Source organism: Oncorhynchus mykiss, chromosome 3 (assembly GCF_057628025.1).
Source record: "Oncorhynchus mykiss isolate SJ-2025 chromosome 3, ASM5762802v1, whole genome shotgun sequence".
NCBI classification, from domain to species: Eukaryota; Metazoa; Chordata; class Actinopteri; order Salmoniformes; family Salmonidae; genus Oncorhynchus; species Oncorhynchus mykiss.
In genome coordinates this window covers 96,273,381-96,287,331 of record NC_143024.1, presented here as the reverse complement: position 1 = coordinate 96,287,331, position 13,951 = coordinate 96,273,381, and the positions used below count along the sequence as shown (strand labels likewise).

Genomic DNA, 13,951 nt, shown 5'->3' with positions numbered 1-13,951 from the left:
CTCCCCCACGCTCCTTCCTTCTTTCTCTCGCTACCCCCGCTCCTTCCTTCTTTCTCTCGCTCCCCCGCTCCTTCCTTCTTTCTCTCGCTCCCCCACGCTCCTTCCTTCTTTCTCTCGCTACCCACGCTCCTTCCTTCTTTCTCTCGCTCCCCCCGCTCCTTCCTTCTTTCTCTCGCTCCTTCCTTCTTTCTCTCGCTCCCCCCCGATCCTTCCTTCTTTCTCTCGCTCCCCCCCGATCCTTCCTTCTTTCTCTCGCTCCCCACGCTCCTTCCTTTCTCCCGCTCCTTCCTTCTTTCTCTCGCTCCCCCCGCTCCTTCCTTCTTTCTCTCGCTCCCCCCCGATCCTTCCTTCTTTCTCTCGCTCCCCACGCTCCTTCCTTTCTCCCGCTCCTTCCTTCTTTCTCTCGCTCCCCCCGCTCCTTCCTTCTTTCTCTCGCTCCCCCCGCTCCTTCCTTCTTTCTCTCGCTCCCCCCGCTCCTTCCTTCTTTCTCTCGCTCCCCCCGCTCCTTCCTTCTTTCTCTCGCTCCTTCTTTCTCTCGCTCCCCCACGCTCCTTCCTTCTTTCTCTCGCTCCCCACGCTCCTTCCTTCTTTCTCCCGCTCCTTCCTTCTTTCTCTCGCTCCCCCACGCTCCTTCCTTCTTTCTCTCGCTCCCCCACGCTCCTTCCTTCTTTCTCTCGCTCCCCCACGCTCCTTCCTTTTTTCTCTCGCTCCCCCACGCTCCTTCCTTCTTTCTCTCGCTCCCCCACGCTCCTTCCTTCTTTCTCTCGCTCCCCCACGCTCCTTCCTTCTTTCTCTCGCTCCCCCCGCTCCTTCCTTCTTTCTCTCGCTCCCCCACGCTCCTTCCTTCTTTCTCTCGCTCCCCCCGCTCCTTCCTTCTTTCTCTCGCTCCCCCACGCTCCTTCCTTCTTTCTCTCGCTACCCCCGCTCCTTCCTTCTTTCTCTCGCTACCCCCACTCCTTCCTTCTTTCTCTCGCTACCTCCGCTCCTTCCTTCTTTCTCTCGCTCCCCCCGCTCCTTCCTTCTTTCTCTCGCTTCCCCCGCTCCTTCCTTCTTTCTCTCGCTACCCCCGCTCCTTCCTTCTTTCTCTCGCTGCCCCCGCTCCTTCCTTCTTTCTCTCGCTCCCCCCGCTCCTTCCTTCTTTCTCTCGCTCCTTCCTTCTTTCTCTCGCTACCCCCGCTCCTTCCTTCTTTCTCTCGCTCCCCCACGCTCCTTCCTTCTTTCTCTTGCTCCCTCCGCTCCTTCCTTCTTTCTCTTGCTCCCTCCGCTCCTTCCTTCTTTCTCTCGCTCCCTCCGCTCCTTCCTTCTTTCTCTCGCTACCCCCGCTCCTTCCTTCTTTCTCTCGCTCCCCCACGCTCCTTCCTTCTTTCTCTCGCTCCCCCACGCTCCTTCCCTCTTTCTCTCGCTCCCCCCGCTCCTTCCTTCTTTCTCTCGCTCCCCCGCTCCTTCCTTCTTTCTCTCGCTCCCCCCGCTCCTTCCTTCTTTCTCTCGCTCCCCCCGCTCCTTCCTTCTTTCTCTCGCTACCCCCGCTCCTTCCTTCTTTCTCTCGCTACCCCCGCTCCTTCCTTCTTTCTCTCGCTCCCCCCGCTCCTTCCTTCTTTCTCTCGCTACCCCCGCTCCTTCCTTCTTTCTCTCGCTCCCCCCGCTCCTTCCTTCTTTCTCTCGCTACCCCCGCTCCTTCCTTCTTTCTCTCGCTACCCCCGCTCCTTCCTTCTTTCTCTCGCTACCCCCGCTCCTTCCTTCTTTCTCTCGCTCCCCCCGCTCCTTCCTTCTTTCTCTCGCTCCTTCCTTCTTTCTCTCGCTCCCCACGCTCCTTCCTTCTTTCTCCCGCTCCTTCCTTCTTTCTCTCGCTCCCCCCGCTCCTTCCTTCTTTCTCTCGCTCCCCCCGCTCCTTCCTTCTTTCTCTCGCTCCTTCCTTCTTTCTCTCGCTACCCCCGCTCCTTCCTTCTTTCTCTCGCTACCCCCGCTCCTTCCTTCTTTCTCTCTCGCTACCCCCGCTCCTTCCTTCTTTCTCTCGCTCCCCCACGCTCCTTCCTTCTTTCTCTCGCTACCCCCGCTCCTTCCTTCTTTCTCTCGCTCCCCCCGCTCCTTCCTTCTTTCTCTCGCTCCCCCCGCTCCTTCCTTCTTTCTCTCGCTCCTTCCTTCTTTCTCTCGCTCCTTCCTTCTTTCTCTCGCTCCCCCACGCTCCTTCCTTCTTTCTCTCGCTACCCCCGCTCCTTCCTTCTTTCTCTCGCTCCCCCCGCTCCTTCCTTCTTTCTCTCGCTCCCCCCGCTCCTTCCTTCTTTCTCTCGCTCCTTCTTTCTCTCGCTCCCCCACGCTCCTTCCTTCTTTCTCTCGCTCCCCACGCTCCTTCCTTCTTTCTCCCGCTCCTTCCTTCTTTCTCTCGCTCCCCCACGCTCCTTCCTTCTTTCTCTCGCTCCCCCACGCTCCTTCCTTCTTTCTCTCGCTCCCCCACGCTCCTTCCTTTTTTCTCTCGCTCCCCCACGCTCCTTCCTTCTTTCTCTCGCTCCCCCACGCTCCTTCCTTCTTTCTCTCGCTCCCCCACGCTCCTTCCTTCTTTCTCTCGCTCCCCCCGCTCCTTCCTTCTTTCTCTCGCTCCCCCACGCTCCTTCCTTCTTTCTCTCGCTCCCCCCGCTCCTTCCTTCTTTCTCTCGCTCCCCCACGCTCCTTCCTTCTTTCTCTCGCTACCCCCGCTCCTTCCTTCTTTCTCTCGCTACCCCCACTCCTTCCTTCTTTCTCTCGCTACCTCCGCTCCTTCCTTCTTTCTCTCGCTCCCCCCGCTCCTTCCTTCTTTCTCTCGCTTCCCCCGCTCCTTCCTTCTTTCTCTCGCTACCCCCGCTCCTTCCTTCTTTCTCTCGCTGCCCCCGCTCCTTCCTTCTTTCTCTCGCTCCCCCCGCTCCTTCCTTCTTTCTCTCGCTCCTTCCTTCTTTCTCTCGCTACCCCCGCTCCTTCCTTCTTTCTCTCGCTCCCCCACGCTCCTTCCTTCTTTCTCTTGCTCCCTCCGCTCCTTCCTTCTTTCTCTTGCTCCCTCCGCTCCTTCCTTCTTTCTCTCGCTCCCTCCGCTCCTTCCTTCTTTCTCTCGCTACCCCCGCTCCTTCCTTCTTTCTCTCGCTCCCCCACGCTCCTTCCTTCTTTCTCTCGCTCCCCCACGCTCCTTCCCTCTTTCTCTCGCTCCCCCCGCTCCTTCCTTCTTTCTCTCGCTCCCCCGCTCCTTCCTTCTTTCTCTCGCTCCCCCCGCTCCTTCCTTCTTTCTCTCGCTCCCCCCGCTCCTTCCTTCTTTCTCTCGCTACCCCCGCTCCTTCCTTCTTTCTCTCGCTACCCCCGCTCCTTCCTTCTTTCTCTCGCTCCCCCCGCTCCTTCCTTCTTTCTCTCGCTACCCCCGCTCCTTCCTTCTTTCTCTCGCTCCCCCCGCTCCTTCCTTCTTTCTCTCGCTACCCCCGCTCCTTCCTTCTTTCTCTCGCTACCCCCGCTCCTTCCTTCTTTCTCTCGCTCCCCCCGCTCCTTCCTTCTTTCTCTCGCTCCTTCCTTCTTTCTCTCGCTCCCCACGCTCCTTCCTTCTTTCTCCCGCTCCTTCCTTCTTTCTCTCGCTCCCCCCGCTCCTTCCTTCTTTCTCTCGCTCCCCCCGCTCCTTCCTTCTTTCTCTCGCTCCCCCCGCTCCTTCCTTCTTTCTCTCGCTTCCCCCGCTCCTTCCTTCTTTCTCTCGCTCCCCCACGCTCCTTCCTTCTTTCTCTCGCTACCCCCGCTCCTTCCTTCTTTCTCTCGCTCCCCCGCTCCTTCCTTCTTTCTCTCGCTCCCCCACGCTCCTTCCTTCTTTCTCTCGCTACCCATGCTCCTTCCTTCTTTCTCTCGCTCCCCCCGCTCCTTCCTTCTTTCTCTCGCTCCTTCCTTCTTTCTCTCGCTCCCCCCCGATCCTTCCTTCTTTCTCTCGCTCCCCCCCGATCCTTCCTTCTTTCTCTCGCTCCCCACGCTCCTTCCTTCTTTCTCCCGCTCCTTCCTTCTTTCTCTCGCTCCCCCGCTCCTTCCTTCTTTCTCTCGCTCCCCCCGCTCCTTCCTTCTTTCTCTCGCTCCCCCCGCTCCTTCCTTCTTTCTCTCGCTCCTTCCTTCTTTCTCTCGCTCCCCCACGCTCCTTCCTTCTTTCTCTCGCTACCCCCGCTCCTTCCTTCTTTCTCTCGCTCCCCCCGCTCCTTCCTTCTTTCTCTCGCTCCCCCCGCTCCTTCCTTCTTTCTCTCGCTCCTTCCTTCTTTCTCTCGCTCCCCCACGCTCCTTCCTTCTTTCTCTCGCTCCCCACGCTCCTTCCTTCTTTCTCCCGCTCCTTCCTTCTTTCTCTCGCTCCCCCCGCTCCTTCCTTCTTTCTCTCGTTCCCCCCGCTCCTTCCTTCTTTCTCTCGCTTCCCCCCGCTCCTTCCTTCTTTCTCTCGCTACCCCCGCTCCTTCCTTCTTTCTCTCGCTACCCCCGCTCCTTCCTTCTTTCTCTCGCTCCCCCACGCTCCTTCCTTCTTTCTCTCGCTCCCCCCGCTCCTTCCTTCTTTCTCTCGCTACCCCCGCTCCTTCCTTCTTTCTCTCGCTACCCCCGCTCCTTCCTTCTTTCTCTCGCTCCCCCCGCTCCTTCCTTCTTTCTCTCGCTCCCCCCGCTCCTTCCTTCTTTCTCTCGCTCCTTCCTTCTTTCTCTCGCTCCCCACGCTCCTTCCTTCTTTCTCCCGCTCCTTCCTTCTTTCTCTCGCTCCCCCCGCTCCTTCCTTCTTTCTCTCGCTCCCCCCGCTCCTTCCTTCTTTCTCTCGCTCCTTCCTTCTTTCTCTCGCTCCCCCACGCTCCTTCCTTCTTTCTCTCGCTCCCCCCGCGCCTTCCTTCTTTCTCTCGCTCCTTCCTTCTTTCTCTCGCTCCCCCCGCTCCTTCCTTCTTTCTCTCGCTCCCCCCGCTCCTTCCTTCTTTCTCTCGCTCCCCCCGCTCCTTCCTTCTTTCTCTCGCTTCCCCCGCTCCTTCCTTCTTTCTCTCGCTCCCCCACGCTCCTTCCTTCTTTCTCTCGCTACCCCCGCTCCTTCCTTCTTTCTCTCGCTCCCCCGCTCCTTCCTTCTTTCTCTCGCTCCCCCACGCTCCTTCCTTCTTTCTCTCGCTACCCACGCTCCTTCCTTCTTTCTCTCGCTCCCCCCGCTCCTTCCTTCTTTCTCTCGCTCCTTCCTTCTTTCTCTCGCTCCCCCCCGATCCTTCCTTCTTTCTCTCGCTCCCCCCCGATCCTTCCTTCTTTCTCTCGCTCCCCACGCTCCTTCCTTCTTTCTCCCGCTCCTTCCTTCTTTCTCTCGCTCCCCCCGCTCCTTCCTTCTTTCTCTCGCTCCCCCCGCTCCTTCCTTCTTTCTCTCGCTCCCCCCGCTCCTTCCTTCTTTCTCTCGCTCCTTCCTTCTTTCTCTCGCTCCCCCACGCTCCTTCCTTCTTTCTCTCGCTACCCCCGCTCCTTCCTTCTTTCTCTCGCTCCCCCCGCTCCTTCCTTCTTTCTCTCGCTCCCCCCGCTCCTTCCTTCTTTCTCTCGCTCCTTCTTTCTCTCGCTCCCCCACGCTCCTTCCTTCTTTCTCTCGCTCCCCACGCTCCTTCCTTCTTTCTCCCGCTCCTTCCTTCTTTCTCTCGCTCCCCCCGCTCCTTCCTTCTTTCTCTCGTTCCCCCCGCTCCTTCCTTCTTTCTCTCGCTTCCCCCCGCTCCTTCCTTCTTTCTCTCGCTACCCCCGCTCCTTCCTTCTTTCTCTCGCTACCCCCGCTCCTTCCTTCTTTCTCTCGCTCCCCCACGCTCCTTCCTTCTTTCTCTCGCTCCCCCCGCTCCTTCCTTCTTTCTCTCGCTACCCCCGCTCCTTCCTTCTCTCTCGCTACCCCCGCTCCTTCCTTCTCTCTCGCTACCCCCGCTCCTTCCTTCTTTCTCTCGCTCCCCCACGCTCCTTCCTTCTTTCTCTCGCTACCCCCGCTCCTTCCTTCTTTCTCTCGCTACCCCCGCTCCTTCCTTCTTTCTCTCGCTCCTTCCTTCTTTCTCTCGCTCCTTCCTTCTTTCTCTCGCTCCCCCCGCTCCTTCCTTCTTTCTCTCGCTCCCCCCGCTCCTTCCTTCTTTCTCTCGCTCCTTCCTTCTTTCTCTCGCTCCCCCCGCTCCTTCCTTCTTTCTCTCGCTCCCCCCGCTCCTTCCTTCTTTCTCTCGCTCCCCCCGCTCCTTCCTTCTTTCTCTCGCTCCCCCCGCTCCTTCCTTCTTTCTCTCGCTCCCCCCGCTCCTTCCTTCTTTCTCTCGCTCCCCCCGCTCCTTCCTTCTTTCTCTCGCTCCCCCACGCTCCTTCCTTCTTTCTCTCGCTACCCCCGCTCCTTCCCTCTTTCTCTCGCTCCCCCGCTCCTTCCTTCTTTCTCTCGCTCCCCCACGCTCCTTCCTTCTTTCTCTCGCTACCCACGCTCCTTCCTTCTTTCTCTCGCTCCCCCCGCTCCTTCCTTCTTTCTCTCGCTCCCCCCGCTCCTTCCTTCTTTCTCTCGCTCCTTCCTTCTTTCTCTCGCTCCCCCCCGATCCTTCCTTCTTTCTCTCGCTCCCCCCCGATCCTTCCTTCTTTCTCTCGCTCCCCCCCGATCCTTCCTTCTTTCTCTCGCTCCCCCCGCTCCTTCCTTCTTTCTCTCGCTCCCCCCGCTCCTTCCTTCTTTCCCCCGCTCCTTCCTTCTTTCTCTTGCTCCCCCACGCTCCTTCCTTCTTTCTCTTGCTCCTTCCTTCTTTCTTTCGCTCCTTCTTTCTTTCTCTCGCTCCCCCCCGCTCCTTCCTTCCTTTCTCTCGCTCCCCCCCTGCTCCTTCGCTCATCAAATATTCATTGGACCTTGTGGACAATTGGACAATAACGTAACCTCTCTGTCTCTCTCTCTCTCTCTGTCTGTCTAGTCCCCAGATAAGCACCGAGCCCTGGAGGAGACAAAGGACTATACGTCCCAGTCCCTGGCCAGTGTAGCCTATCTGATCAACACCTTGGCTAATAATGTCCTCCAAATGCTTGATATCCAGGCATCGCAGCTCCAACGCATGGAGTCCTCCATCAACCATATCTCTCAGGTAAGACCTTCAATCATCTAATGAATCAGTCAAATGGATTTATAAATCTGTTTTCTACACTATCAGTGGTCTTAGTGTATTTTACAGTAATATGGCTTAGACCCAAAACAAGCAAGCAGAAACAGTGATGAGGATAACATTTATTTGACTAAAACAGTTGGAGCGACAAAGCGATTTTGGCACTCTTGCATGTCGAACATATCCACAACTCTGACGTCATAGGTAGTTGTCCTGATCTTTCCATTCCTCTGTTATGTGTTCTAGTCAGGGACGGATGAAAGAGACAAGTCAGGCAGTGTTTCAGATGAACTTTGATCTATTCTCCCGTTGTCAATCCGCCTCCCCTTTCTCCCTCACTCTGATAACGACACCCTATGGCCACACATCTGAGCAGACAGGCTACTGCTCCTCCTCTGAGATGTGACACAGGCTCTACAGTAGCCTGGGGATATCCCACTCTTTACAGGGCAGCTGGACCAGGGTTATAAAGTGACTAGCTAACCTACAGTAGTCTGGGGATATCCCACTCTCACAGAGCAGCTGGCCAGGGTTATAAAGTGACTAGCTACTCTACAGTAGCCTGGGGATATGCCACTCTCACAGGGCAGCTGGCCAGGGTTATAAAGTGACTAGCTACTCTACAGTAGCCTGGGGATATGCCACTCTCACAGGGAAGCTGGACCAGGGTTATAAAGTGACTAGCTAACCTACAGTAGTCTGGGGATATCCCACTCTCACAGAGCAGCTGGCCAGGGTTATAAAGTGACTAGCTACTCTACAGTAGCCTGGGGATATGCCACTCTCACAGGGCAGCTGGCCGGGTTATAAAGTGACTAGCTACTCTACAGTAGCCTGGGGATATGCCACTCTCACAGGGAAGCTGGACCAGGGTTATAAAGTGACTAGCTACTCTACAGTAGTCTGGGGATATCCCACTCTCACAGAGCAGCTGGCCAGGGTTATAAAGTGACTAGCTACTCTACAGTAGCCTGGGGATATGCCACTCTCACAGGGCAGCTGGCCAGGGTTATAAAGTGACTAGCTACTCTACAGTAGCCTGGGGATATGCCACTCTCACAGGGCAGCTGGACCAGGGTTATAAAGTGACTAGCTACTCTACAGTAGCCTGGGGATATCCCACTCTCACAGAGCAGCTGGACCAGGGTTATAAAGTGACTAGCTACTCTACAGTAGCCTGGGGATATCCCACTCTCACAGGGGAGCTGGACTAGGGTTATAAAGTGACTAGCTACTCTACTGTAGCCTGGGGATATCCCACTCTCACAGAGCAGCTGGACCAGGGTTATAAAGTGACTAGCTACTCTACAGTAGCCCGGGGATATCCCACTCTCACAGGGCAGCTGGACCACTGTGACATCATTACCATCTCCCTAGCCTGGTTAAACCACCCTGTGACATCATTACCATCTCTCTAGCCTGGTTAAACCACACTGACATCATTACCATCTCCCTAGCCTGGGATGCAACAGGTAAAACAGTGTCTGTGAATTAGTCATCCTATTTCCTGTGAAGTTATTTCTGACATTTTTAAAATTGGTGTGAAATTAAAGTGAGCTGCTTATCCTGTCGGGTTGACACCGCTCGGTGGGCCCAGTTATTACACAGCTTGGAGGGCCCAGTTATTACACCGCTCGGTGGGCCCAGTTATTACACCGCTCGAGTGGGCCCAGTTATTACACCGCTCGGTGGGCCCAGTTATTACACCGCTCGGTGGGCCCAGTTATTACACCGCTCGGTGGGCCCAGTTATTACACAGCTCGGTGGGTCCAGTTATTACACAGCTTGGTGGGCCCAGTTATTACACAGGATGTTGAGGACACCGCTCGGTAGGTCCAGTTGTTACACCGCTCAGTGGGCCCAGTTTTTACACAGGATGTTGAGGACACCGCTCGGTGGGCCCAGTTTCGACACCGCTCGGTGGGCCCAGTTATTACACAGGATGTTGAGGACACCGCTCGGTGGGCCCAGTTATTACACCGCTTGATGGGCCCAGTTATTACACAGAATGTTGAGGACACCGCTCGGTGGGCCCAGTTATTACACCGCTTGGTGGGCCCAGTTATTACACAGGATGTTGATGACGCATCTCGGTGGGCCCAGTTATTACACAGCTCGGTGGGCCCAGTTATTACACAGCTCGGTGGGCCCAGTTATTACACAGCTCGGTGGGCCCAGTTATTACACAGCTTGGAGGGCCCAGTTATTACACAGCTCGGTGGGCCCAGTTATTACACAGCCTGGAGGGCCCAGTTATTACACCGCTCGGTGGGCCCAGTTATTACACCGCTCGGTGGGCCCAGTTATTACACCGCTCGGTGGGCCCAGTTATTACACAGCTCGGTGGGTCCAGTTATTACACAGCTTGGTGGGCCCAGTTATTACACAGGATGTTGAGGACACCGCTCGGTAGGTCCAGTTGTTACACCGCTCAGTGGGCCCAGTTTTTACACAGGATGTTGAGGACACCGCTCGGTGGGCCCAGTTTCGACACCGCTCGGTGGGCCCAGTTATTACACAGGATGTTGAGGACACCGCTCGGTGGGCCCAGTTATTACACCGCTTGGTGGGCCCAGTTATTACACAGAATGTTGAGGACACCGCTCGGTGGGCCCAGTTATTACACCGCTTGGTGGGCCCAGTTATTACACAGGATGTTGATGACGCATCTCGGTGGGCCCAGTTATTACACAGCTCGGTGGGCCCAGTTATTACACAGCTCGGTGGGCCCAGTTATTACACAGCTCGGTGGGCCCAGTTATTACACAGCTTGGAGGGCCCAGTTATTACATAGGATGTTGAGGACACCGCTCGGTGGGCCCAGTTATTACACCGCTTGGTGGGCCCAGTTATTACACAGGATGTTGATGACGCATCTCGGTGGGCCCAGTTATTACACAGCTCGGTGGGCCCAGTTATTACACAGCTTGGAGGGCCCAGTTATTACACAGCTCGGTGGGCCCAGTTATTACACAGCTTGGAGGGCCCAGTTATTACACAGCTTGGAGGGCCCAGTTATTACACCACTCGGTGGGTCCAGTTGTTACACCGCTCAGTGGGCCCAGTTTTTACACAGGATGTTGATGACCATTTAACTCATTCACCTTTTTCTCTCTCTACCTCTTTCTCTCTGCCTCTTTCTCTCTCGATCTCTCTACCTTTCTCTCTACCTGTCTTTCTCTCTTTCTCTCTCGATCTCTCTACCTCTCTTTCACTCTCTACCTCTCGTTCTCTCTCTCCACCGCTCTCTGTCTGTCTCTCGCCATATAGACGGTGGACATCCACAAGGAGAAGGTGGCAAGGAGAGAGATTGGAATCCTGACTACCAATAAGAACACATCTCGCACCCACAAAATCGTTGCTCCAGCCAATCCGGAGAGGCCAGTACGCTACATCCGTAAACCTATAGAGTACAATGTGCTGGATGACATCGGCCATGGAGTCAAGGTAGGTTGAAAGAACACAATATAATTGATTATTACTCATGTAATGCTTTGGGTGTGAATATGATGCCGTGGTGTATTTCTCAATAGTTGCATGCATTTTCACTGCTTATCTAACTGCTAATGTTGCATACTCTCATAACTAGATATTGTTATTTCTCTATAATGACTTCCTTCTCCTCGCTAACCTCCTCACTGCTCTCCCTTTTCTCACTCTTCTCTTGTTTTCATTCCCGCTTTAAGTGGTTGCTAAGGTTCAAGGTAAGGATGTTCTGACAGCAATGTGTCTGTTGCTAAGGTTCAAGGTAAGGATGTGTCTGTTGCTACGGTTCAAGGTAAGGATGTGTCTGTTGCTATGGTTCAAGGTAGGGAGGTTCTGATAGCAATGTGTCTGTTGCTAAGGTTCAAGGTAAGGATGTGTCTGTTGCTACGGTTCAAGGTAAGGATGTGTCTGTTGCTATGGTTCAAGGTAGGGAGGTTCTGATAGCAATGTGTCTGTTGCTAAGGTTCAAGGTAAGGATGTATCTGTTGCTAAGGTTCAAGGTAAGGATGTTCTGACAGCAATGTGTTTGTTGCTAAGGTTCAAGGTAAGGATGTATCTGTTGCTAAGGTTCAAGGTAAGGATGTATCTATTGCTAAGGTTCAAGGTAAGGATGTTCTGACAGCAATGTGTCTGTTGCTAAGGTTCAAGGTAAGGATGTGTCTGTTGCTACGGTTCAAGGTAAGGATGTGTCTGTTGCTATGGTTCAAGGTAGGGAGGTTCTGATAGCAATGTGTCTGTTGCTAAGGTTCAAGGTAAGGATGTTCTGACAGCAATGTGTCTGTTGCTAAGGTTCAAGGTAAGGATGTATCTGTTGCTACGGTTCAAGGTAAGGATGTGTCTGTTGCTATGGTTCAAGGTAGGGAGGTTCTGATAGCAATGTGTCTGTTGCTAAGGTTCAAGGTAAGGATATGTCTGTTGCTAAGGTTCAAGGTAAGGATGTGTCTGTTGCTATGGTTCAAGGTAGGGAGGTTCTGATAGCAATGTGTCTGTGGTAGCAAGGTGTCTGATGTCATAACTGATTCCTGTGTGGGCGCTGAATGATTCCAAATGACTCTCCTCACAGGTCAACAGCCAGAATATGAAGATGGGTGGAGGTCTCCCTCGAACCAACCCCCCAACCCAGAAACCGCCCAGCCCCCCCATGCCAGGGATGGGAACCATTGGGTATGTGATGTCCCTATCCATGATGGTGGCATAACCATAGCAATAACAATAATCCTATTTCTATTGGAAATTGTGGAAGGGCCAACTATCCTATTGTTTTCTCTACTGTGTTTCCTCATCTGTGACTTAATGTTGGGCGGGAAGAGGAACATCTCAACATGTACATCCTGAAGTGATATTCTGTGTTGTGATCTCTGATCGGCTAAAGGGATGACGGAACATCTCAACATGTACATCCTGAAGTGATATTCTGTGTTGTGATCTCTGATTGGCTAAAGGGATGACGGAACGTCTGGCAGCTTATTACATGACCTTTCTCAGCCCTCTAATCAAATGTAGGTCGTTGATGTGAGGTACTGTAGATTACATTTAAAGGTTGTTGATGTGAGGTACTGTAGATTACATTTAAAGGTTGTTGTTGTGAGGTACTGTAGATTACATGTAGGTTGTTGATGTGAGGTACTATAGATTACATTTAAAGGTTGTTGATGTGAGGTACTATAGATTACATTTAAAGGTTGTTGATGTGAGGTACTGTAGATTACATTTAAAGGTTGTTGATGTGAGGTACTGTAGATTACATTTAAAGGTTGTTGATGTGAGGTACTGTAGATTACATTTATATCGTTGATGTGAGGTACTGTAGATTACATTTAAAGGTTGTTGATGTGAGGTACTGTAGATTACATTTATATCATTGATGTGAGGTACTATAGATTACATTTAAAGGTTGTTGATGTGAGGTACTGTAGATTACATTTATATCATTGATGTGAGGTACTATAGATTACATTTAAAGGTTGTTGATGTGAGGTACTGTAGATTACATTTAAAGGTTGTTGTTGTGAGGTACTGTAGATTACATGTAGGTTGTTGATGTGAGGTACTATAGATTACATTTAAAGGTTGTTGATGTGAGGTACTATAGATTACATTTAAAGGTTGTTGATGTGAGGTACTGTAGATTACATTTAAAGGTTGTTGATGTGAGGTACTGTAGATTACATTTAAAGGTTGTTGATGTGAGGTACTGTAGATTACATTTATATTGTTGATGTGAGGTACTATAGATTACATTTAAAGGTTATTGATGTGAGGTACTGTAGATTACATGTAGGTTGTTGATGTGAGGTACTGTAGATTACATTTATATCGTTGATGTGAGGTACTGTAGATTACATTTAAATGTCGTTGATGTGAGGTACTGTAGATTACATTTAAAGGTTGTTGATGTGAGGTACTGTAGATTACATGTAGGTTGTTGATGTGAGGTACTGTAGATTACATGTAGGTTGTTGATGTGAGGTACTATAGATTACATTTAAATGTCGTTGGTGTGAGGTACTGTAGATTACATTTAAATGTCGTTGATGTGAGGTACTGTAGATTACATTTAAATGTCGTTGATGTGAGGTACTGTAGATTACATTTAAAGGTTGTTGATGTGAGGTACTGTAGATTACATTTAAAGGTTGTTGATGTGAGGTACTGTAGATTACATGTAGGTTGTTGATGTGAGGTACTGTAGATTACATGTAGGTTGTTGATGTGAGGTACTGTAGATGTCGAGGCAACAGTGGGCTCTGTTGCTATAGGCAGCATAGAAAGGACAACGATCAGTCATACACCACAGATACACTGGAGCTGTTATCTAGCAGTCAGATACACTGGAGCTGTTATCTAGCAGTCAGCTACACTGGAGCTGTTATCTAGCAGTCAGATACACTGGAGCTGTTATCTAGCAGTCAGATACACTGGAGCTGTTATCTAGCAGTCAGATACACTGGAGCTGTTATCTAGCAGTCAGCTACACTGGAGCTGTTATCTAGCAGTCAGCTACACTGGAGCTGTTATCTAGCAGTCAGATACACTGGAGCTGTTATCTAGCAGTCAGACACACTGGAGCTGTTATCTAGCAGTCAGACACACTGGAGCTGTTATCTAGCAGTCAGATACACTGGAGCTGTTATCTAGCAGTCAGATACACTGGAGCTGTTATCTAGCAGTCAGATACACTGGAGCTGTTATCTAGCAGTCAGATACACTGGAGCTGTTATCTAGCAGTCAGCTACACTGGAGCTGTTATCTAGCAGTCAGCTACACTGGAGCTGTTATCTAGCAGTCAGCTACACTGGAGCTGTTATCTAGCAGTCAGCTACACTGGAGCTGTTATCTAGCAGTCAGCTACACTGGAGCTGTTATCTAGCAGTCAGCTACACTGGAGCTGTTATCTAGCAGTC

At 52.4% G+C, this 13,951-nt stretch overlaps 1 protein-coding gene across 4 annotated transcripts in view; it reads left to right on the top strand.

Moving 5' to 3' along the window:
- abi2a (abl interactor 2a) overlaps positions 1–13,951 on the top strand; it is a 91,773-nt gene that overhangs the window by 51,827 nt on the left and 25,995 nt on the right. For all 4 annotated transcript variants that reach the window (XM_036975354.2, XM_036975358.2, XM_090230501.1 and 1 more), the window contains exons 2-4: positions 6,876–7,043; positions 10,332–10,508; positions 11,611–11,711. In XM_036975354.2, the coding sequence (XP_036831249.2) occupies positions 6,876–7,043; positions 10,332–10,508; positions 11,611–11,711 (446 nt within the window). The remainder of the gene's footprint in view (positions 1–6,875; positions 7,044–10,331; positions 10,509–11,610; positions 11,712–13,951) is intronic.